General features: G+C 41.8%; 1 protein-coding gene across 2 annotated transcripts in view; it reads right to left on the bottom strand.

Annotated features, from left to right (window-relative positions):
- Positions 1-24,063, bottom strand: part of sema5a (sema domain, seven thrombospondin repeats (type 1 and type 1-like), transmembrane domain (TM) and short cytoplasmic domain, (semaphorin) 5A) — a 125,342-nt gene that overhangs the window by 63,958 nt on the left and 37,321 nt on the right. For both annotated transcript variants that reach the window (XR_009239874.1, XM_058624140.1), the window contains exons 3-6: positions 18,364-18,463; positions 15,546-15,591; positions 7,079-7,141; positions 4,236-4,334 (exon numbers count right to left, since the gene is read on the bottom strand). Coding sequence is in view for 1 of the 2 variants with exons in the window: in XM_058624140.1 (XP_058480123.1) it covers positions 4,236-4,334; positions 7,079-7,141; positions 15,546-15,591; positions 18,364-18,463 (308 nt within the window). In the remaining variant the exon portion in view is untranslated. The remainder of the gene's footprint in view (positions 1-4,235; positions 4,335-7,078; positions 7,142-15,545; positions 15,592-18,363; positions 18,464-24,063) is intronic.

The following is a 24,063-nucleotide window of genomic DNA, read 5'->3' as shown; positions in this document are numbered from 1 at the left end:
TTTGTCCTGACGCACAGCACTGGTTCCTACTTAAAATAAAATGCAGGCTTTAGCTCAGTGACTCAGCCTTGAATACCAAAAAGGACTAAAGCATTTTCTTTTAAAAACTCCAAGACGTAATTACAGTTTGTGGTGCGAAAGCAAACACAGTCTGTGAGGATTAGCTCACAAGGTTTGTGCTTCTTTCCAAGGTCATCCAAATGTGGGCAAATGCATGATGCAAAGTGGGGAGATTGCACTAATTGCAGGTTTGAAAAAAGTCAGTCGAAATGTTTCCATTTCTCACAATCAATCAGGTGCTACACTTTTGACCTGATTAGAGAAGCCTTTAAGGGAGAGCAAAAGCTTCACCTTGAGAAATGTGAGTTTAAATTTCCACTGAATAATCTGTGCACAGCTCTTCCACACAGGACGGACTCCATTAAGGGCTTTTGTCGCAGCGAAGCAGGCGACTGCTTTAGGCAATTTCCTGTTGCCGGTCAATTAAAATGAAGGGGTTCTGTTCATTCCTGCCACCTCTGCTTTATCCACACCACAACAAAACAGAGCAGCTCTGTCTGAGATGAAAGGCCGGCATTGACGGGGACTTGCTCTGTGGGCCGGAACATCCATTTTGAGGTCAACTGGGTCATTTAGGAAAACAAGGAGTGATAAATAGATGGCAGTGCATCCGTTTTGCATTTTGAGGAAGTGGAGTGAAAGTCGTCTCTATTGTGAGTCCAGCAGCTGCGCAAGTGAGATGCTAAAGAGACAGAACGCCACTGATAGAGATTTTGTGGAAAGGCAACAGCTCACACTTTAGACAGACTGCTGAGAGTGCTAGCGGAGTGCTATGTATGATGTTGCTGAGATACTATGATGGCAATTGAGAGGATTTACAGATACAAGCAGTATGAGTAATCTGAGATCTTTTAATGAAAAAGATTTTCCCTGATAATCCACTGCGCAAAGCTATAATGATACATCCTGGCAGCAATCTGTCAAGTGGGTGCGAAATGTCAAATTCGTTATCCCGAGCCTCTCGGCAAAAGTTACATTGACATTAAACGGCGGAATTATTTCTTGAGGACAAACGTCTATGCAAGTAGACAGCTGACAAGAAGTCTCCATCCGAATGGAATGCTCCGAGCGAATTCTCAGAGAACTGGCAAAAGAAAATACAAAAGAAAACATGTTTTGTTTCCTCTACTACTCTGCAAATATAAGGCGTTTGGAATAAATACAAGTTGCTGCTAATTATTCAGTCTGGTGCAATTAAACCACTGCGGACCAAGTGGAGGCACAAAAGTCAAACTACAAATGGTGAAAAACAACTGTTTTATGGTTTTATCGATACACTTTTCCACATCAGCTTGGTGTGACAACTGTTTTCATGATACTTGAGTGTTCTTTTTCGATTATATTGTTTGCACTTTCAATGATGTTGATTATGTCAATTACACATCCATGTTAAAAACGTTGTATAAGGTTTTTTCCCCCTAAAAATTGACACCATAAAGGCAGAAGAATAGAAGCTGCATTACCTTTGGCTGTGTTAGTAGACAGTGGGCCTGTGGATTTACCGCATTACTACATTATACTGATTAATACGGCATATCACAAACTCGTGCTGTACCTCAAACTTTATTCAATAACCTATATGATGTATGCTTTGTATTAATGCAAATATGTGTAAAGAGTATGTATGTAATATTATTTAAATTGCTGCTTGATTGTCATAATAATACATCACTTCTTTCCTTGGAGGAGGGGGTTGCAGGTAATGATAATTTAAATAAAGAAGAGTAAACAGTTCTATCCACTTCCAACTTCATTGTCCAAAATAGCTGCCATATTAATATTTTTCACCATCGCCAATCCAACTATGATAATTGTTATTGGAGGATTAATATGGAAATTGCGACAGAGTTTGCAAATGCAATGTTTTCTGGGGAAGCACAGAACGAGGTATTGACTTTTATAACAATACTCCCCCCCCGGTTGCAAAAGAGAATAAAAGAAATAAATTTTTCACAGATTGCAGTTGCAACCCACACATAACGACAGTCATAACTGACAAAATAATATCTTCACTTATCTTCCTGGCTTGTGCTGTACAACTGAAGAATACCATATTCATAAAACCGCCAAAATGAACGAAAACCTTTCATTGTAATTTCTTTGAAAAGAAAGTTATGACATAATTACCTCTTTGAAAGCTTTATAGAACATTCAAACGTTTGTTGTTTTTTTCCTTTTAATCACAACACACATCTCTGATTGAGACATCAACCAATGAGTTCTCTTTACGAGATAAGACAACCTCCCATTATCAATAGGACCACAGTCATAATCGTTATCATGTTTGTCTTTAATGGTGAAACAGAAGAAGCTCTATAAGTTCTTATTAAAATAAATATTCCGCTCCTACTGTTCATCAAACGTGATTATTTTGCTGTTGCCAAGCAGTGTTTCATATTAACTAATGGTCAGTAGGTAAATATGACAGCGCCTGATGAAATACTGCTGTAATAATGTCATGACATTTCCACTATGTGTGTTTTCACAGTGGTAAACAGCCATTATGAGCCAGTGACCTTTGGATGCAGTGCTTTTTTGGACAAAAACAAATGTCATCTTAATGGTAAACTCCTGCTTCCTTATCCTCTGAGTTCCTACAACACAAGCCAAAGATATTTCGTATGGTCTGATCGCTGTTATCATGTAAACCCACTACCCAAACATAAATGTGGTCTATATTTAATTCCAGTAAGCCCTTGCTATCAATAACTTTCTCATTTGGCACTTCAGTTACAGCAGCAAGTCCAAAACTGATGGTTCATTTTAGAGAACATGAACCCAACGGAAAACACAATGAGAGCTTAAATTGAAAAAGTCAGAGGGTTAGGTAAACATCCCTTTAAAACGTGGCATTATAAGTTGCGTGGTATTCGAAAAAGCATTAGAGAAAGGAGTGAAAACACCACACAGCACTTAAAATAAAACTTGAAAGAACATAAATTGATATAGAAGATAAATAATTGCAGTGATGAAGAAGAGCAGAGCAGCACAGTGAAACAAGGACTATTAATGTTAGCCAACAATATCCACAACTGTTGTTAGTAATGATCTAAGGCTAATATTTTGCTTGCTGCATCTAACTAAGAGATGGTAACATTTCTTCTTTCTTTTTTTTTTTTAAAATAAACTAGCTTAATGAGAATCATGTTATAATTAGTCTAAATCTCTGACTTCACCCCAGAGGCAAGAACAGGCCGGTGTGCCGGTGCAGTAAAGTGTGATACGGCAATTAAGACTCAATCACCCAAATGTGTTGTTCATCTTTGACCTTTCCTTCGAACATTGTCACTGCAATTAACACTGTAGTCTTTTTTATTTCCGGTGTTATCAGACTTATGACTTATTAAGGTGTGATACTGAAGTGTGAGGTGTTCTAATATAGATTTTTGTTTTGACAAGTTGTAACAAAGCAGTGGACCAGTGGCGGTCTCTCGTCTTTGAAACTATTCAGGCCCAGTTATTTTTACATAAATTCTGCAAAGTAACAACTAGAACAAGGAAATGCTGAGGCAGAAAAGGCTAGGCTGTTGCGTATGTTTCTGCAATGCCGTCTATCAAAAACTGGTTTCCACCTTTCAGATAGTTCCTCCAATCACCATGCAGAAGCCCAGCATCTGCATTTGCCCAACCAACTATCTACTGTCGTGGAAGCCCAGCTTCCCTGGAAGTTGCCGCAATTTACCGTCGAGCTCACTGCAATGAAAAAAACCTATTCTGTGTCGTCACATAGTGAACATTTGAAGCTCAGCTTCAAGTGGTTTTAACGAGGAATACGGGAAAATCACGCAAGACGATCTGTCGTAAACAGCTGATTCACGTTTAGCATTGAAACGTGAATACAACACAGTACATGTTTGACTGAGCTGAGCTTCCCTTGCTGTCTTTAGAGCACTCGCCACTGGTCTGGACGTATGTGGAGGTGCAGATGGATGCACGTGCAAACCAAAAACTAATCACCTGTTGATGGTGCTGACTCATAAGTAACATTCACTAACAAACTACATCATATCCAGCACATTTACATTAAATAATATGATGATGTATGAGCTTACAGCTGACGTGATCATTTAAATAGTAATGGTTCCTTTAACTGTGTTAAAAAGTAATTAGTCTTTGTATGAGCCTATTGTCAACTCGAGGAAGCATGCGGGAATAAAGCATGTAGTTGCTCCTACCGTTCGGTTGGTGCAGATGGGGGTGAAAGCGTTGGTTCCACAGGTAAACAGCCTGTTCCCCTTCACCAGCAGCACCCTGATGTAGTTCTGGCATTCCTCCTGTGGAAAACACAACGGGACACATTACAGTTAGCGGCGGCACCACCATCTATTGACGAGCAGCAGCATTAGGCAGACGAACAAAATGACACCTTATGCCAATAAATGAGACAACAACCTGCAACTGCAGGAAGGCTACTCTAAAACGTGGCCAAGCCCGACAGAGTCAAATCAAGGCTAATGGCCACTCGGCTTAGCCGTGTCACATCTTAATTCAAGGAGCGGTAGATTTGGAGAGGGATCTGCAAAAGGTGGGGAACGGATAAATTCAGTAGGCGTGGGAGAGGTCCACTCGGGATTAGTTTAGATTGGTCAAATGGCGAAATGGAAGTGTAGCCTCTTAGATACATGATTCACTCATGTTTCTTTTAAGCCATACTCTCTTCATCGATCAATTCAACCCACTTGTCTCTAATTTATGGTGAAGTACATGCTCACCACTCGTGGTTTTGGCTTGACTTTTGACTTAGAAACCACTCAGCCCTCAGTTAAAACACGCCTGACAAATAAAGCCAGACTGATGGGGAGAATGACTGATTCAATGACTTGGTAATGAATGCTGTGAACTCTGAACAGAAGGCTTTAATGCAGGGTTTCGGGGGATTAACATCAACAAAATTCAGAGTAAATAGGAGAGTAGCAGTCAGTGATCACGTCAGTAGCATTTGTCTTTGGCCTCGGTGTAAACAGGTCTCCTCCATCTTGAAAGCGGCACTGGCTGGGTTGAAGGGGGGGGCCCTCCTCACACAAATTTAAAACCTTGTAAATCTGCTTTTTTCTGAGCCACTCAAGGTGCCCAGGCAACACAGTGCCCTCCCTCCCCTCAGCCTTAAGACTGTAATTTAGGGGTGGAAGACATTGCACGAGAGGCTGGAGTAAGGAAAGGAGGAATTTTATTTCTCCAGATCGAGATAGAGGGTGCACAGCCAAGCTTCTGTATGCATGTATTTATGTGCCTGCTTCTTTAAAACAGAGGACTCGTGAGTGTATATCTGTGCTTAAACTGTACATGTGTGTTATTTGTACATCCTGTATGCTTGGGAATGAGCACGTGCAGGAGCATAATTCAATTCTCTGCACTTTGCTTCTGCAGTAAATAACGACACGTTAAATATTTGCCTAGCCTCACAGTCTTGACTTGTTTATGAAAACATCCTGACAAATGCTGCACATCCTTAGTGTAATACATGGCTGTTATGCTTGGCTCTCACGTTATATACATATACATATATATATATATAAAAACAAAGCAGAGGCAGCAATCAAGTCCTGTCAATTCAATTTCATTGTCCTATCTTCTGCGAGGAGAAAATAAACACTTGTAAATTCACTCAAAACCGAGGCAAGGTACGTGTAAGAGATGATATATTGCGGCGCACTGTGCTAGGTAATAAACCATTGAAAGCCCTATCATCTGCAGGAGTATGAAGTCTTTTAATGCTATTCTTGGTGAACAGCAGCTGATCCTTAGAAGGGAACAGTGAGCAAAACAATTTGACTCCACCAGTCAGCGGTGACTCTCAAGGACTGAGGTAGCTTAGGTCTGTAATTCACTTCAGCTATCTTGTGCTGGCCAGCCCCGAGTGTGCCTATTATGGGTCCCTAACCACCTTTCACAGGAGGATAAATACACAGCGGTGCACACACACACACACACAGTGATCAGGGCTGGGCAGTTCACCCACAAGTCAAGTTCAGCTTGAAACCAGCTGCTGGGTAGAAAGACCATGCCGGCTAACCACAAAAATATACAGTTAAGCACAGAAAGAAATTGCAAAAACAATAGGGACTCCATCTTTGCAAAGTCTCTAAATAACTGTTAAGGTGTGGTTGGGAATCTTTTCACTTCATAACATAGTTGAATTAAAACATCTTCGAGGTCAGTTGCACACACACACAGCAGGGGTTTCCAGTGGCTCTTTACGTTGAGGCTGAACAGAAAGCTCCATGATGCTCTCAGGCTTCATTATACATTCAATATTTAGTTGAGATGTGCTTTCTGGGGGTGATTCCACACTGCCAGTAAAGATAAAGAGAATTGACATTGTTTGCTTTGTATTTGTTTGCTGTAACTACGCAGCACTGAGGCTCTGGTGGGAAATTTGGACAACCAGGGCGTTCAGTTCCTGTGGTAAAGCATTCATCCGTGAGTTATTTTTGTAGATAACCAAAGCCACGGGAAAATTCTCAACAATCGTCAGCTGTTTTGGAGGATTATTGCTATACTATGAAATGACAATCCATTTTTTATTTTTTTTTAATTGATTTAAAGTAGTCATTGTCATGGGCTCTGGACGACCTCTGTCACAAATCTGAGAAAATGCCAATTGCTATGTCATCAGGATAACCTTAAGTTACACTCAGACATTAAATTCTTAGCCACATACTACTGGCTCGGGTAATGGCAGTCCAATGTTCCCACTGGGCATAAATGCAGTCCCAAAGAGCCACTCACATGGCTGTGGATTCTTGTTTTACAACCAAGGCGTTAGGTCTGAAATATGTTGACATTTTCAGACATAAAACGTCAGGTGAAGATATTTTATTGAGCTGCATCTATTACACATAGTGTGCAGTACATCATTGTAATGCAATTGTATATTGTAAGCTAAATAACTTTAACTAAAATAACTAAAACCAACCCACACCTAATTAACATGGCACAGAAAACAGTTTTTCTTTTTTAACAATACTATATATACACATTGTGACATTTCAAAGGCTCGGTCATCACTTAAACTCACTTCAGATTTTCCACGGCTGAAGCAGGCTCCCTTGGTGAACTCATCACAGCGCCACTCCGCCTCCTGCAGGGAGAAAGAAAAGTAGTGTAAGCTCCCAACAAACCATCGAGCAGAAGCAAACATCATAGAGATTTGGCGCCATGTCACCAAGAACCATTTTGAAAGCCACTCTGGGAATCCAAACAAGACAATGCCTGGCTCTCGACTGTGGTGAAAACTCCCACCTTTCTGAAGTCATTTTGATGTCTGGTGACTTTGTCTGAAATAGAGCAGCAATAAAAATGCCACAGAGGACAGGGAAACACAGCAAACAAAACCCTGATGAGCTTGATATGGCGTCAGCAGCACTGATAGCCGTGTGTTGACTCTTGTGGGAGGAATGGATCATGACAGAAACAAAGTGTAAATGTATTTGATATGACATTGTTGCTGTTCTGTACGTCTCACACTTGCACAAATACACTTAAACTGCACCCGGGATTGAAAGCCACATTACGTACAGACACAGAATCCAATTAAGGTACATATCAAGCAGCGCTCTCAAAAGGAAAGAGGAAGGTGAGCAAAGAGCTGAATGCCAGTTTGATTTATGTGTGAGGGAAAAGGAAGGATCGTAACACACAACAGGTGAATCCCTGGAGTGGGATGTCAATGCAATTTACATGTGAGCAAGAAACAGAAGGACGGCTTTTACATTTTTACAACAGGAGGGGGAGAAATAAGAAGATACTAAAACCTTGCTCTGTCTCCTCCTAGGGTAAAGACACGTCCATGCTCCTGTTTCGACAATTTAATTTCAGCATGACCTCTGGGGAGGGGGGGTTGGGGGTTTTGGGGGGGCTTCCTCAATGATAGAAGTTATCTATTTATAAAATGAGAGATGGCGTCGGGAAAGCACCGGGCCACTGAGGTACTCGCGCGACAGTGACAGGCAGAAGTAGCCGTTACTCCCACCAGCACTGTTCTGGTGGCCGAGAGAGGAATACTTAACAGCAAAGTGGCTGTTGCAATAATACACTTAACACCAAGTCACAAAGAGTTTCCAACAGTCGGACTAGCCAGCTTCTTAGAGATATAACTTTTCCGGCAGTAATAACCTGGCGAGTGGCCAGAGCCTAAGGACTCCACTCAGTGGGAATACGGTAAATATCGCTAACTGCAGGAGAATTTTAGATTTCACCTTGGAATCAGGACTATTTTATGCCAGGACAAGAAAGCTGAACCCCCCCAGCACTTTCAAAAAACTTCTTTTATTTCCTTTTTGTGAAGGCCCTGGGAGTTTCCTCTGTTTTATGGCAAGACCGTAGCTTTTTTTTTTGCCCCAGAAGCCTACTGTAAGGCACAGAAACATCTATATGTACACACTCACACACATCAAATAGGCAGTAAGAGGTGTGAGCTTAGTAGAAGAGAGAGCTGTGGGTGTGTGGTACTATACAGAGAGGATTAGATATGGGGTGTTAATGGGAGCTGGATTGGATTGTGTGTGTGTGTGCAAGCGCAAGTTCACATTCCAGGCGAAGGCAGGCTATTCTGAGGCTGTGCACCCACCACAGACAAACCGCACACATTATCACAACCAGCACAACACACACACACTCGTACACCATTCACAGTGAGGACACTCACAAACGTAATGCATTCCCTAGTCCCATACTTGAACCCTAACCATCACAACTGAATGCCTAACCCTAACCCTAAAACCAGTTCTTAATCCCCCAAAAGCTCAAAGCTTAAAGTTTTGAGGACCAACCAAAATGCCCTCACTTTCCCAAAATGTCCACACTTCCTATAGTTTAGAGTGTGTGTTTCTTTTTTGGTCCTCACAAAGATACACATACAAGTACTCACACACGTTTAAGCAGCATTAATAGTGAGAACACTCATGGACATAATGAAACCCTAAAACCAAGTCTTAACCCTCAAAAGGCCCTTTAAAGGGGTGACAGAATGTGAGGACCTGTCCTCACTTTCCCAAAATGTCCTCACTCCCTATGGTTTATAAGGTTTTCTGGTCCTCACAAAGACTCCCACACAAGAGCACACGCACACAGGTGCTATAAAGTGCTTTCACTCATCACATAAGGGGAGAAATCCTGTTAACGGCCAGGGGCCTTACTCATTTATGTTCGGTGTAAAAATCCGTCACCATACATTGCAAAATTACAGCTTGAGCTCACATTAATGGCAGCAAAGTGGTTGCTTTTATCATTGTGGTGTGATTATGTCATTCATAATCATTCAAAAATGCTTCAAAACAAATTCTCTCAATACTAGACATTCTCGTTCCATCCCTACCATCACGGTGAGGACGTTTAAATGCTCATACTATGGCTGTAAGTGAAGGCGTCGTCAAACACTAAAGCTGCACTAAAGGCTGCGCTGATTCAAATGGTCCAGATTAAAGAACGGAATCACAGCCAAGCAAAGACAAGCACCAATGTCATTAAGAAACATTAGAGGCTCGTTAACATGCTATTGCTCAGCCAATGTGCTTATAAGATGAATCTGCCTTAAAAACTGCCGTTAAATAATCATTCTTTGCATTATCAGCCTCACCAAAACCTCTTTCTGCATCTCAGTTGCCTTAAGGAGAGTGAGAGGCTTGTCACAAAGAAGATGAGAGAATCACAGAGGGACTGGGATTACATGTGGTGAGCTAGGCCAGGTGGTCTTAGCTACAGAAAAAAGAAAATCTGTATATAAAATCATATATATACATATTTATTTAAAAAGATTAAGATTCTATCAGTTATGACGTCATTGTAATGATAATATCTGACAGCATTTTTCTGCTCCACTGAAAAAATAATATGGCAATTATAAGCAGGCATCATTTATGAAAGAGTGTCACTTTTACATGAGTATAAAGTATGAGTATTGATGTTCAATCTTACTGAGTGACATTTATATCGCAGAGCAGAACTCTGACTTGAGTGCTCTCAGATAAACATTAATGTGGCAAAACCAGATGGGTATGTTAGCCATCAGGTAAAAATAATATGTGACACTCAAAGAAAATGAAATCAGTTCAATAAACTATGAAATGAATAATAAATAAAGAAAAAAAATGTGATTCTGTAAAACTGTGACGAATGTTTACGACTAACAATGCCGAGTCTTTGTGTTTTGATTAATTGTGGTCGATTGTCTCAATGCCGGTGTGTTTTTCTGCCATGTTGGATGACCTTTGACTCGTGCTGTTCACACTTGTGTTGTTAAAACTGCAAATATAAGAAACACAGTTGTAACAGTCCTGGAAAGTCTACGATAAAGTGTGATTAAGATGCAGAAATTCAGAGAGAGGCGGTGGGAGTTTGGCACAGTCGATAAACAGAGAATTTTTATTTCAGGGAAACAAACAGAGAAGAGAAAAATATCCTGAATTTTGTTATGTTCCGTCTGTCTGCCCTTTCTACTGTTCCCTAAATGGAACATAATCCTTAGAGATGAACCCATTGTGCTCAAACATCATGTCAACTCTTACACTGAGGGGCTATTGTCACCACAAGGTGGGTGTTGGATAGATACCAGGGGAGCTGGTGGGCAGGAGCGGAGATACAGACAAGGGGAAAAGACATTGAAGGGAAGATTGGAGACAAACAAAAAACCAACAAAGAGAAAACAGAGTCCAACTTAGGAGGCAGCCACAGCAAGAGACAGTGTGGGTAGAGTGAAATAGTCAGCGGGTCGAAGGATGGAGTTAGGAGCTGAATTCCAAAACAGCATTTTTTCCAGACATGATATTGACTACATTAATACATTTAGCATTACGAGTGTCCAGAGATCGCGCCCACTGCTGACAGCTGTCTCACTTTGTGAAATGACTGGCTGTGTGTGTCTCATTACAAGAAGATGGTGGGTTATAAGAGCCAGAGCGGGACAAATTGTTTACAGGAAACTTGTGATATTACTTCTTGATGTACTGGTGCAATATCTACAATTTAACCCAGGATGTCTGTTGATGTAAGCTGTTGACAAATGTACACATTCTTGATGTTGTGGCAGAGCAAATGCATGGGTTTGAGTCACGACACATATCAACAAATCCCCATAAAACCTTAAGTCAGTGTTGGAGGGACCCCCCGCTGTGGCTGCGACACAGTAAATTCACACACTTGCTTAACCATGCCATCAAACCCCATGATATCACAGAGTGAGCTGGTATCTACATCTCAAACCCCATTGTTGCTTTTTATTCTATGCATTTAAATGGCCAAGTTAGTGGGTTCCAGTAATTGAATTAGCAATGGATTCAGCACTGTGGAGGATAGCTGCTGTTACGTACTGATTAGCAGGGCTAATTGTCCGTCTGATGAAGTGTAATTGCAAGAGACGTGCCCATGAAATACAACAGGTGATACAGGAAAAAGCCCTTTGTTTTCTTTGGAGTCCCCTCCTTTCTTTACGACATGACAATACAAGGCGAAGCAGAGAAAAACGTTGGTACAATATACATCTCAACACCACACAGTGTCTGTTGCCAAGAGGAGCTGTTATGGATGGTGTTTTCATGTGCCAGTGCAGAAGAAGGGAGGGGAGAGAGAGAGAGAGAGACTGAAGCAAATATCCACTCTTTTCTGCTGTGGGGCAGTATTGAATAGCGAACAATGCCACTGAGCCTCCTCATCCCCATGCTTATTGACTGATTAACGCTGGGCCACACTGTTTTTGTTGGTACTCATCGTCTGCATCCTGTTTTGATTCATCGGGGAAACAGCGGGCTCATATTGGATTTTTAAAGCGGTGTTTCTTCTTCTTTTTTTTTCCCTCTTTGCTCAACTTGTCGTGCCAACGACTTAATAAACACTGGTCTTTGAGGACAAGCATTAAAGTGTGAAGTCTCTGATTTGAGCATGTGTGCAAGGGTAAATATGCTGCCACAAGAAAGGGGCAAAAGGGATCACATCACAACATCATCAAAGGCCATTATGTTGGAAGCACACAGGCAGAGAGGAAATCTGAGAAGAACATGGAGCAGGCATGGCCATTCATCAGCTCTGCCAACACAATGCAGAACTGAATACAATGCAAATGCAGAAGGTCCCAATTCATCAGTGGTTGTCTCCACTCCACAGTGAGCCATGGAAGGTGCATAATGGTGATGCCAGCATTGATTCGCATGCCCAAGGTTGGCAGCAGCCAGGGCAGGGAGCAGAACAAGGGACAGAGGGGACAGAAGGACAATAAAGAACAGATGGGAGGTATAAAGTGGGGTACACCTGTAAGTGAAGGAAGGATATTATTCTATGTCTGCTCTTTTTACAACGACTCCTTTGGTAGTTGTGAGGCGACAACCACACTACCCTATTTTTGCTTAAAAACACAAAATGCTGCTGCCATCCACGCTAACTCTGAATTTGAGTGTCCTGAAAACAGAGAAGTTAAAAAGCGCAGCTCCCCATTTTCAATTGAAAACTCTGCGGCTGCGTTTCAGTCTGGACCGATAGAAAGTGAGACTGAGAAAGGGTAAAGGTTCTTGTCAGGCGTGACTGAAAAGTTTCGTTAACGCTTGCCTGGAAATCTTTGCTCTTACTTTTCACCTTTCGACTGCAAATTAGAGACTCAGCTACAGAACACACATGTGTAACTGAATGGTCGTGTGTGGTCAATGGCCTGTTGTTAGGTATGGTGTTGGAGCTAGAACACTCATCTGGACAATCACTGATATCTTCAAATGAAAATGTAGTCGTGCGGATGTGGCCTAAATGTCTCATTCGTTGTCCTTGTCTTACTTTGTTCTTTTTTTTTTTACTTGAACTGCACAAATATGAAAGTAGTGCAAGGATGAGACTATTTTTGTTCTTAAACAGTGTCCAAATCAGTGGGGATAATGGTAAGGTTGACAGGTAGAGGACTACAGGAGAAAAACAACCTTTTAGAAGCAGATATTAACTCCAATCAAGGCCATAAGAACGACTGGCTTGTGTTTGAAAGGCTGAGTCTTTCCACTCACATTTATCATTCAGTATGAGTACATACTAACAAGCTCATTTAATGTGGAGGGTTTCCCACTTATACTTGATCTTACACTTTGATCCTGAAAGTGATGCTCTGTTGTGTAAACCCTTCCTCGGACAGACCTTTATACTCCTCTTCAGTGACAGAACCCTCTCTTTTCCCAGGACATAAAAGAGCATATCTGAGGGGTGGCCTCAAAAGACACGCAGGCAATGACAGCATTAAAGTTCTCAGTGGGCTCAGCATCAAGTCTTTTTAACAAAAGGTCCTCTTTCTCTCCAACTTCTGGCATTCCCGAGTTCCTCTATTTTTTTCTATTACCTCCAAGCACGAAGGGCATTTACAGAGGAGATTACGGTTTCGGGGGCTCAGACTATATCGATCTCTGGGTCTCAACTCGATATGTGCAAGAAAGCAGTGTTTAGCTGCCACCCTAAGTGTCACTACACTCTAAACTATCCAAAATACAACAGCAAGACTACCAGGTAATCTGAGTTCTTTTACTGTTTTGCAGAAAGCTTGAAAATTACTGAACCAAGTGCAGAAAGAGTGGGTGGGATTCATTTTGCTTTCATGCAGCAGAAGTCCACGGTGGCCTCCTCCCCTCGACACAAAAGCCCCATACATGTACATTCAAGATGAGATCGGCCCTTTATCAATCATTTGGTAATTACATCCAGGTCTTTTGTATATTATAGGCTGTTTGCATTAGACTGGCACAAAGCCTTGTGCTCTGTCAAACCTACACTCCCTCCCTCTCTGAGCTGCCAACCATGCAGGAACAAATCACTGCCACTGAGCATTATCTGACAGGGCTGATGCATGGGGATGGGGTGAAATCACAAAGACAAATGTGGGTGTAGCTTTTAGCTTTTTTCCCTCTGCAGAGAAAACAACAGAAGAGCCTCATGCAACTCTTTGGAACATCAGTGCAATCGGAATAAATTGCAATGGACAACTAAGACAGTTTGTTCTCAAACTTTCTTTTGTTTGCTCCGGCAAGTCTTTCATATTCAGGGACAATGACAAAGACAAATACATGTAAACCTCCCAGCCACAGCGGCAACCAAATCTCTGTGCAATTAAATCTCCCACTTAATGCCACAATGCAAAAGAAGGAAGCAAAGAAAGAAACTCCAGAGAGAGGTGCATGCCAAAGATATTGTGCTCCTAAGACTTCAGCAGTTGAACTTCACCTTCCACTTGACTCAGTCAAATGCAAAGCAGGGGCTAGTGAACAGGGCTAATTTCCATGAGCCCCAGGCCTTGGCAAGGATTACCAGGTAGTATTCTCTCAAGAGAAGACATCTTGGAAGGGTTGATTGGGTTGGTGAAAACTGCTCGCTGAATATGCAGCACCAGCCGAATGCAGGATGAAATAAAGAATGAGGGATGATTGGGTACACGGACGGCAAAGAGCATCTTTAAAAAGCATCTGTGTCCCAGTGCGTGGCCACAATAGACTGACTCTGCATGCATCCTCGTCTCTCAGTGGGGGTGTTTTTTCAGTTTTCTTCCCTCTGTCTGTGTGCTGCGAATCCTTTGTGTGTGCGTGTCGTTCTCAGCCCCCTTCAATCCAACAAATTCAGCTACGCTTCTTATTTTGTCCGACTGTTCATTCATTTCTGCTTTCCAAGTGGATTTATATCAGCCGTGCTCCCTTTATTCTCCCTTTTGTTCCATCCAGTCATTCTCACTCGTGTGTTTCTCTTTCTCTCCCATGGTTTTACAGGGTGTAAATGCCTGACATTAAGAGTTGTCTAAACCACCGTAGGAGTCTCGCTGCTACCAAGTAGAAATAAACCCCTCAATGTGTCGGCGCTTGTATGGCAACTCAATGAGTCGCAAAACTCTTAACTCCATGGAGGAATGTGTGTTCACACAAGAGTGGAAAAGAAGAAGCAAAATAAGAAGGTGCAGAGGAAAAAAAATAGAACAAAAACATTTGGGAGAAGGAGATGAAAGACACACTGATAAGTAAAGTATAATTGCTACGTAACGTTAAGCATAATTGCTACCTTGAATTTCCAGCTATTTATGTGCATTTTTGCGCAAAAACCTTCAACATGTCACAACATGCAGAAGGCCAATCCATGAACATATAATTCTTTCATTTCTATTTAGCATTTTGGAACATCTGCTTCAGTCTATGGGGTTGTATTTGCCTTTACACCTCAAGAAGAACAGACACATTTAACTAAGTCTCAGGCTATTTTAAAAATGGAGGGTATCAAGCTTTATACCTGCACTCTTTCTCTGTGTATTAACCCACAGCGCTGTCGACCAAACTCACTGCCACTCTACCAGATGGGAAGTTGTTGTGTAATGTCAAATGCTAAACCATTTTACTGTAACAGCTTCAGGTTGTGGGAGCTGGCAGCACCATGCCACAACGAGCTGTGTGTGTCCTGGAGACAGGCAGTCGTCTGAGTGCAACTGTAAAAGTCATCTAAACAGACAGAGTAAGCACACATTCACCCAGAAGATTCAGACAAAGAGCACTCACCTGGATGAGTGTCAGGTCTTCCAGATTGAGCCTGAAGAGGTGATTTCTGGAAAATAAAAGAAGCAAATGTGTCAGCTAATGGACCCATTTTCTGCTGCTAAGCAAAGAAAAGTGTGGATGTTAAGACATGCTTGGTCAAGGGCCAAAGCTGCGTTCAGTCTTTATGTGTTCTCTCGACGGCACTTTCATCATCGCTCTCCCTAACTGTTGAGGCAACAGTTCAAAGGGATCTCCACCTCCAAAAACGGAACACAAGGCCTTATCTTACACCAGGTGCAAAGCGGCGCCAAGTGTGATGCAACTTTCTTTTCAACTTGCAAACCAAGCGGTAGTCATTTTTCCATTTCAAATAACAAAAGCATGGGCCCATTTGAGCACCTGTGGGTGCATTCATCTTACGGTGGTCAGGTACATTGTTGGCATGTTTCTATCTCGAGGCAACAAATACCTGGACTGGAGTAAATGGTGCTGTATTTCACAGTTATTTCATCTTCTTTGTCAAAAACCTGGCACCTACAGTACCCAGAAATGCAAACTCAACCAATCAACGGTTCAGTGAGGGAACGTTTGGCTGATAGTTATGACTCATGTAATCACAAACAGATATGTGGAGCACACAACAGAGATTCTAGTGAGCTTATTTTCTTCTGACTCCACACATTTCTTTCATTTTCAAACTTGCAGTGTTGCAGCCAACATTGCCTCGAGTGATGTCACTTGGAGTAATTAATCAGATTTTGTGCAGCTTGATACAACTTTTCCCACAGATGCAGCAGTAGTCCCTAAAATCTTTAAACACACTTTGCAACATCTGCGACATTGCCATTAAAATTGGGATAGAAACTAAAAAAAAAAGAGTCCTTTGCATTCGCCACACGAGGAATACAGCGAATGGTATAGTGTTCATCCATCCAGTGCAGTCATATACAGACCTATAGACCCTTTAACTTTTGCTTCGGAGGGAAAACAGACCTGATACAGCAAAATCTCTGTAAAAAGTGTCATCCTTTAACTTCTGGTTTCGTAAGAGCTTTAATTAGTGTCTATCCTGCCTTGCCTGAAGCTCAGTGATTTGCAAGGCACAAACATTTCAATGGGCATTTCTAACTTTTCAGGAAAATAATAAATATCCCATCAAGTAGCCTAATGTCTCACACTGTCTACTAAAACCATTATGTCCCGTTATCTGAGTGAGATCACATGCAGCCCGGCAATTAGGACTGACAGCATTGTTTACTGGGATTATATAATGTACTGAAGTTTTTTTTTTTAACAAGCACAATGCAAACATATAAACTGAAACTGAGATTTAACTGAAATATGTTGGAAAAACTTATTCATAATCGTAACAACAACCCATATTGTACATCTCATACTGCCAACTGTCATTCTTTTTAAAAGCAAGCATTGTTATTCATTTAGGTGGCATCTCACCCTGAAGTTAAACTCCTCAAGCGTGTCCGTGCGCACGCACTCGCACGTGCACACACACGCTGCAGAGATCCATCAAACCCTTGAAGAGTGGCTATCAGCCAAGTCTCAGCGTCGCCACGGCTCCCCTGTTTTACTGTATTGATATTTGCATCGATCCCTCTTTCCTTCCATTATCACTCATACTTCTAAGCCAGCCTGCAGCCATCCATCGAGCCACATCATCTTTCACAGTCAGACTCGAGAGACGCGGAGCCAACACAGAGAATTGAACTAAATCTCTTGTTTGATCTTTTGAGTGCTGCAGATTATAGGTGTTGATAGGATTGGCTGACATACAGCTAAAAATAAGACACAGACAGAAAAACACACACATATATATACATATATATATATATATATATATATATATATATATATATATGTACAGTATAATTATATTACAATGTCATTTATTGCTTCATTCCCAATGAATTTACTCACCTAGTCACCCCCTGTTTTTAATCTGTCCACAGTAAACATACATTTTTCCTGATTAGTCTTTTCCAGCTAAGTACCCGCAGCAGTGGTGCATTAGTAAATTCCCTGGGCTCACTTTGTTTCTGTTTATTTTGCTGCTCCCCTTCCTGCTGTTATCTCCTGTTCACGTTGTAGTGAGTTTCTTTCTATTGACAACTAAAGCCATTAAGAGAAGTGCAGCGCACACTTCATCTGAAATCAGCCAGCGTGAATATATGCACCCTCCCTCTCTATCCCTCACACACACACACACACACACACACTTGGCTCGGCTTGACAAAGACAATATACATGGAAGCAATCTCAACTTTTTGTTCTCCGACTTCTTTTGAAGACATCTATAGTGAAGCTGACTATAACTCATGCAATGCACCAACAAACACTGGGAGAGAAGAAAAAGACGAATCAAAGACAGGACAACATAAAAAGAGAGGAGGGAAGACTGAAGATGCATTTTCACACACACACACACACACACACACACACACACACACACACACATACTGCGTAGCGTACCTAAATTGATCTAGATTTCTCTGCAGAAGCTAAATGTGAGAATACAAACTGTCCAAATGACATTAAAGGAACAACACCCTGTCATCTGTGTTTCTAGCAAGTCAAAGGCTGTGTTGATGCAGTTTCTATTATGCAGCTGGTGAAGAACCAACAGAGACAACAAGATCCCAGAGCTTCTGCTCACATAAGGCTTGATGCCAAAAACACCAGTCGAATTCACAGGAATGGAAACAAGCTGTATATCAACAAAACACTACAACACGGACACGGGCGATCTTTCAATGTGTGCTACACGTGTGAGGGGGCAAATCCAGCTACAGAGAAAGAAACTTGAAAAGAAACTTAGGTTTACCTGGCGCCGACGATCAGCTCGTTCTGGCCGGGGTCAAAGGTCAGCTGTGAGTAATCCACGGTGCCCTCTGCCTTGAACCTGGAGATCCACGGCTCCATCTCTGCCGACGAGACCACAGGACATAAAAAACAGTGAGCCAATCAGAGCGGAGACTTTATGACCGCGGACGACAGGTCTGTGCTGATGAATTATCTGTGTTCAAAGGGCTGCTGTAACTCCTCACATGACACTCAAAGAGCAGGTTTATAACAACAACAACAAGGTATGGAAGACATTCATGAATTCAACTGAATGTGAAACTACATTTAAAAAGTTAAAGTATGCCAGCATAGACTACAGCCCATATTTATAATGCATACGATGTTCATTTAAACTCCAAATAAGGCAGGAGAACAGTCCAAGTGTTGCTGCTTATTCCTTGTGTGTATGTGTCTGCATGTGAGTGTGTGACGGGTTGCAGGTGTGCGAGTGTGTAGGTGGATGCTGGGAGCTGATTGGTCCTGCACAGGAGGTTTCCAGTGGAGGAGGTCTGATCATCCCAGCTGCAGTGGACTTCCCTTGAGCCACTCACACAGACTGCCAGCAGACATGTTGTGCTTGTTTTACATCTTTAAAATGGTTTGGTTAGTCTCCACACTCTTGTGAAAAAAAAAATCAGGTTTTCCCCGAGGCCTGGTCTTAACAAGAGAGATTATCTTATATCTTTGCTTACATAGACACAAATAAAATGGAATTAAAGCATGATTGGAATTCATTTCATTATGATCCGGGGGGGGTGACTGGATAAAAGCAGCAAAATTGTCACTTCTGGGGAAGCTCAGCGTTTTGGTCATCTGCTGTGTTTTCTGGTATGTCCCATTGAATCCAAAATGACTTACTGCTTTTGCAGCCACTGTTTCTGATAATATCAAAGGTGAAATTCAGGCCGCTCCTGTTTCCGCATGTCTGGTGAATAACTGTCTGTCATTGTTCGATACGTGAATAATGCAGGTAAAATTCAGGAACGATTTATTGAACTTTTTTGATGTGTCAGGAGGGCGAGATGCCCAGTGTGTGTTTGAAGTTTCAATCCAAACATGCAGGGCCAAATGTTAGGGAAAAAATTGTGGCACAAACCTGCGATGCTTCATCTCTCAATGGGCCTCAGGCCAAAATTAAACCAGTGGCCCCTCGTGCAATGTTTGTGCATTGCTAGGCTGAATGTGGTGCTGTCTCAGGGAGCTTAATGCTCGCCTGAGATGAGAATTTTTTTTTGCATTTTTCTTTTCTCGAGTCTGCAGGACGTTCAAGGTTGCCCAGAGACGCTCCTACTCGATGGAATTTCACATCACCGATAGTGAGCCCTGTGGCAAACAATTATGATAGCCTCCTGCAGACGTTTGATAAGATCTTTGATGATAAGAGCATGGATGATGACACATAACACGCTGCCAATGGCTTTGTAATGACATTGAAGGATTTTAAGTTTGTGTTCATGTCGTACACATACGACCAAATCTTCTCGGAGACTGATGTGGTCTGGTTTGACATTGTCCAGCAGAGTCTCTCCTTGCAAATCTCACAACAGACCCTTGAGAGGAGCCTGAGCATGAGGAAAGCGACGCCTGTCACAATTGCAGCGTCCCCAGCCCCACAACAGAAATCTGTCCTTAGTGGCATCAGTGGGTGTAAAGAGGAGCTTCTCCTGCTTAAAACAGTTCTGTTCATGCACAATGCTCTGCTGGCCATTGAGAGGAAACTAGTCAAATCGCTGGAAAAGACACCAGCTGGTTCAATAAGGTCACAGAATTTATGTATAAATAACTGGGCCTGAAATGAGCGTACTCTGTTTCAAAGACCAGCACCTGCCACTGGTCTGGAGCCAAAACAGATTGCTTATTAAAGATGCTGAAAGAACTCCCGGCTGTATAGGTTGTAAAGTAAATGTGCTTGGATTGATATAAATGTCCTGCCCTCTCGCTCGCTCATCGAACACAGGAGCAATATGAACTGCTGAGGCTGTAGCTTCATTACGGAGAACAGAGGAAAACACAAAACAAAAGTATTGTTTTGAAAACAAAAACCAACAACAAAAAGCCTTATTAACAGAAATAAAAGTTACAGGTGTAAGAAAGGAGGGAAAATGAACAATAAACGGTGGGTGCACAGCAAGGGATCAAGCAGAAATATAGGGAGAAATAATCAATACAGTTTTAATGGAGTTTGTTTACAAAACAAGCTCCTTCTACCATTTCCAGACAATCAGACAATGCTATGAATGTGAAAACGGTTTATTCTGAATAAAAGCTTGATGCATGCATATACACATCATAATCAAATTGAACTTTTTGCCGATATCTGATATGCTGATATATTGGGAGCGCTTAGGCTGATAACCGATACTGATATCCTGGTGTGTTTGCCGGTATCCGATAAAAAATTTGCCGATAATATCGTGCATCCCTTGTACGCATTCTGATCAGAATGATTTTAATCAATTTAAAGAAAATTTTCACCTGTGAATGAGATGCTGGTTTATTACTCATTAGTGCTAAACATTGTTGATCTGTGTCACTGTCTGTTACCAATACACACACGAGTCTGCAATAGTCTGAAGAAGTGGAGGCCACTTAAAAGTAATTAGCAGTGTGGGATGTCTGTGTACCTGCCATCGACAGCAAGCTTCTGATATCATTAACCTTTATCACGGCTTGACATTTCATTATTCCAGTCAGTTGATTTACTAAGTACAACTTCAGAATCATTACATTTCCATTTTTCCCTCTTTTTTTTAATTTTAGAAGGACAAACTTGCACTTTAATAGCTGTGACACATTGCAGCTTGATATTTCACATTATTATTTAAATTTCTATAGCGCTCTACAATAATTATGCACTGTGTTAAGATGAAAATTAGCACACATTAGCTACTAATTCATTAAATTCAAAGACACAGCACTCACATTTGTATGCATTTACTCATCATTTATATAATAACATGTCAGGTTCCATGTAGACACATTAATTCCCCATGTTAAAATGTGCAAAACCCATTGTGGGTTCCCAATATGTAGTTTCCTTCATCATGTGACATCACAGTCATATGTTGTGACTTAAACTCATTTTCATTATTCTATTTCTAAGTTGAGAGAACAAACAAACAAAAACTAATTTAATTGGCGGCATATTTTGCCCAATAATGTCTTTGCAAGTCAGTCTTACCAGGACTATCTTACTGAACGAAGAGAAAAGTGAATAAGGAAAAAAAAGACGCTTAAACCTGTGCTTTCTTGAAAAGCTAATTCAAAAAATCATTTTACAGGGATCAAAGAATACCAAAGTAGAGACCTTGGTTCACAAGAGGAGATTTTTGCAATATAGGGACATTTGGATTTCTTATGTTATGACTCAGAAGGAAGTCCTTTGATTTTTTTTTTTTTTATTACTAATAAAAATGTAATGTTGATTGAGAGAAAAATGATGTATACTCTGCTTGACCCTTGAAGACCGATGGCGCTGGGACTTTTTTTGTGGAAATCGAGCTCCTCTTCTCCAGTTTGGTAAACTGAACGCACGCATAGCAAGAGAGAGACACAGAGGGAGAGAGATAGATATTCTAGACAGACGCTGACATCTTATACACAACATGCCTGTTATCATGGCGCCCAACCCATTAACCCCTGACCAATCGAATAACAGGCATGGGGTAGTTGCTGAGCGATGAGGACGGCCTGTCTACCATCAGGTTACCCGATAGCTTAAATTGCGGGTGATCAATCAATCACTGTGGTGACGTATTTTCTCCATCGCTCGTTGCATGCCTGATCCACGGTCTTAATAACGGATCCCTGCAGTACTGTATATACAGGTCAGATTTCAAAAAAACTCACCACCACATTTTGGCCCTTTTGTGTAGACGTTGACAAATTAGTATTTTGAAGCGAGTACTCCGGCAAAGAGCAAACTTTTAGAAATGGCTGCTACGGTGGATCAAACTCATTCATCACTGCATCCGTGAGCTACATCCAGACAAAACAATTCAAAAGGCACTTGTTTTAAAATTGTCAGGAAGCCTTCAAATGGGCCTGAACAAGATGGAGAGAGAGCGAGAGAGGGAGGACAGCTTAAATATCCTCCTCAAAACACATTATCTGCTTCTTCACTCACACCTGTCCGCCAGCATTTCAAATGAAAGCATATTTCCCCTGACTGAATCAAAAGCTTCAGGTTTCCTGTGACTGAAAAATGAAGACGAACACAGTGCGAAGCTGGGAGTTTCCAAACACCTTCCTCCAGCTCAGAGGGACCAAAATCTGTCTCTCTAAATACAGCATCATCAATGCTGTATGCAAAAGCATGTTCCTTTTTCTTCTCTTTCAAGTTTCCCTGTACAACAGACAAAAATGCAGCCTGTATAGGAATTTACACGCCTAATACATTTTCATTAGAAGCTGAGAAACAAACACCTGGACTATCATGGCCAACTTAATCCGGAAGATTTAATTCCGCCTAACGGCTGCTGCTCTGTTCAATCTGGAACCAACAGAAAATGTTGGTTGTGCCATTCCTCTGACACCACAGGATTTTTTTTTACGCCATCGAGAGGATCCCTGGCATACAAATATAGCTGCAATACCCCCGAGGGAAGACGCCTCTTGACGAACCCAAATTCTCCCCATAAATCTCCCTGACTCACCCGGGGAGGCTCTCTAAGCGGGTGATGGAGTGTGTGTGTGTGTGTGCACGTCTGTAGTTGTTGGAGTGTGCGAGACGGGGCCAAAAGGTTTTAATTGAACACAACAGCTCTCAAAGGATTGATGGTCTTTTGTGGCGAGGCCAAGGACTATTCATAACTATTCATAACTATTCATATCCAGCGTGGATGGGGCCTCCCAAGGCTGTGCAACGGAATATATGGAGAGTCCAAAAGTCTAACTCGTGCATGGGAGTGAGCAGATCCTCGTCTGATGATGATGATCCTAGTCTGCGACACACTTGAGAAGACTTGGAAGGATACTGGATTAGCTCCACCACTGAGATTAATCACAGTGGTTTGGGCGCCGATCCATCGCGTGATATTTATTTGTGTTTAGGTGGGTTGTAATAATTTTAGGGGCACCCAGCGAGGATTTTATGATCCCATATAGAGCCAACAAATCACCCTTATTGTTAACCTTGCAGAGAAGGAAACGGCAGGACAGCCCCCACATGATAAATATACCCTTAAAAACACCAGTCCTATTCATTACACACACTTCCTTGATTTCAGTTGGGCTCTAACATGAGTTCATGTCAGCTGCACTTCAAATGCATGGGATAATGTAATCACATTACCAGCAGACATGCTTGTAGAGCAGCTGCCAGAATCAGGAGACTGCAGATTAAATAAAGGCATAATCACACACACACACACTCTCTCACACACACACATCTTCTACTCAGTCCCATCTTATCCTTTTAACCCTTGTCTCTTTCCTCCTCCTCCTCAAAAAAAACAGACCATCACTCACGTCCCATTTGTTATTCCCCTCTCTGACTCGCTGCAGTTGACACAAAGACAAAATGACAGGATATATAAATATTTACACCCAGCATCAGAGGCCACACCAGTCTCCAGTCTGCCACAGCGTACAGAGAGCTGCCGGGCCGGCAATGATGGCAACATGTGGAACCAATTCTGAGACATGAATGGTTTTTCTGTGAATGGCGCAAATAGTGGGT

Source organism: Solea solea, chromosome 1 (genome assembly GCF_958295425.1).
Source record: "Solea solea chromosome 1, fSolSol10.1, whole genome shotgun sequence".
Classification (NCBI taxonomy): Eukaryota; Metazoa; Chordata; class Actinopteri; order Pleuronectiformes; family Soleidae; genus Solea; species Solea solea.
The sequence above is the reverse complement of the archived record's forward strand: the minus strand, read 5'-3'. Positions and strand labels throughout refer to the sequence as shown.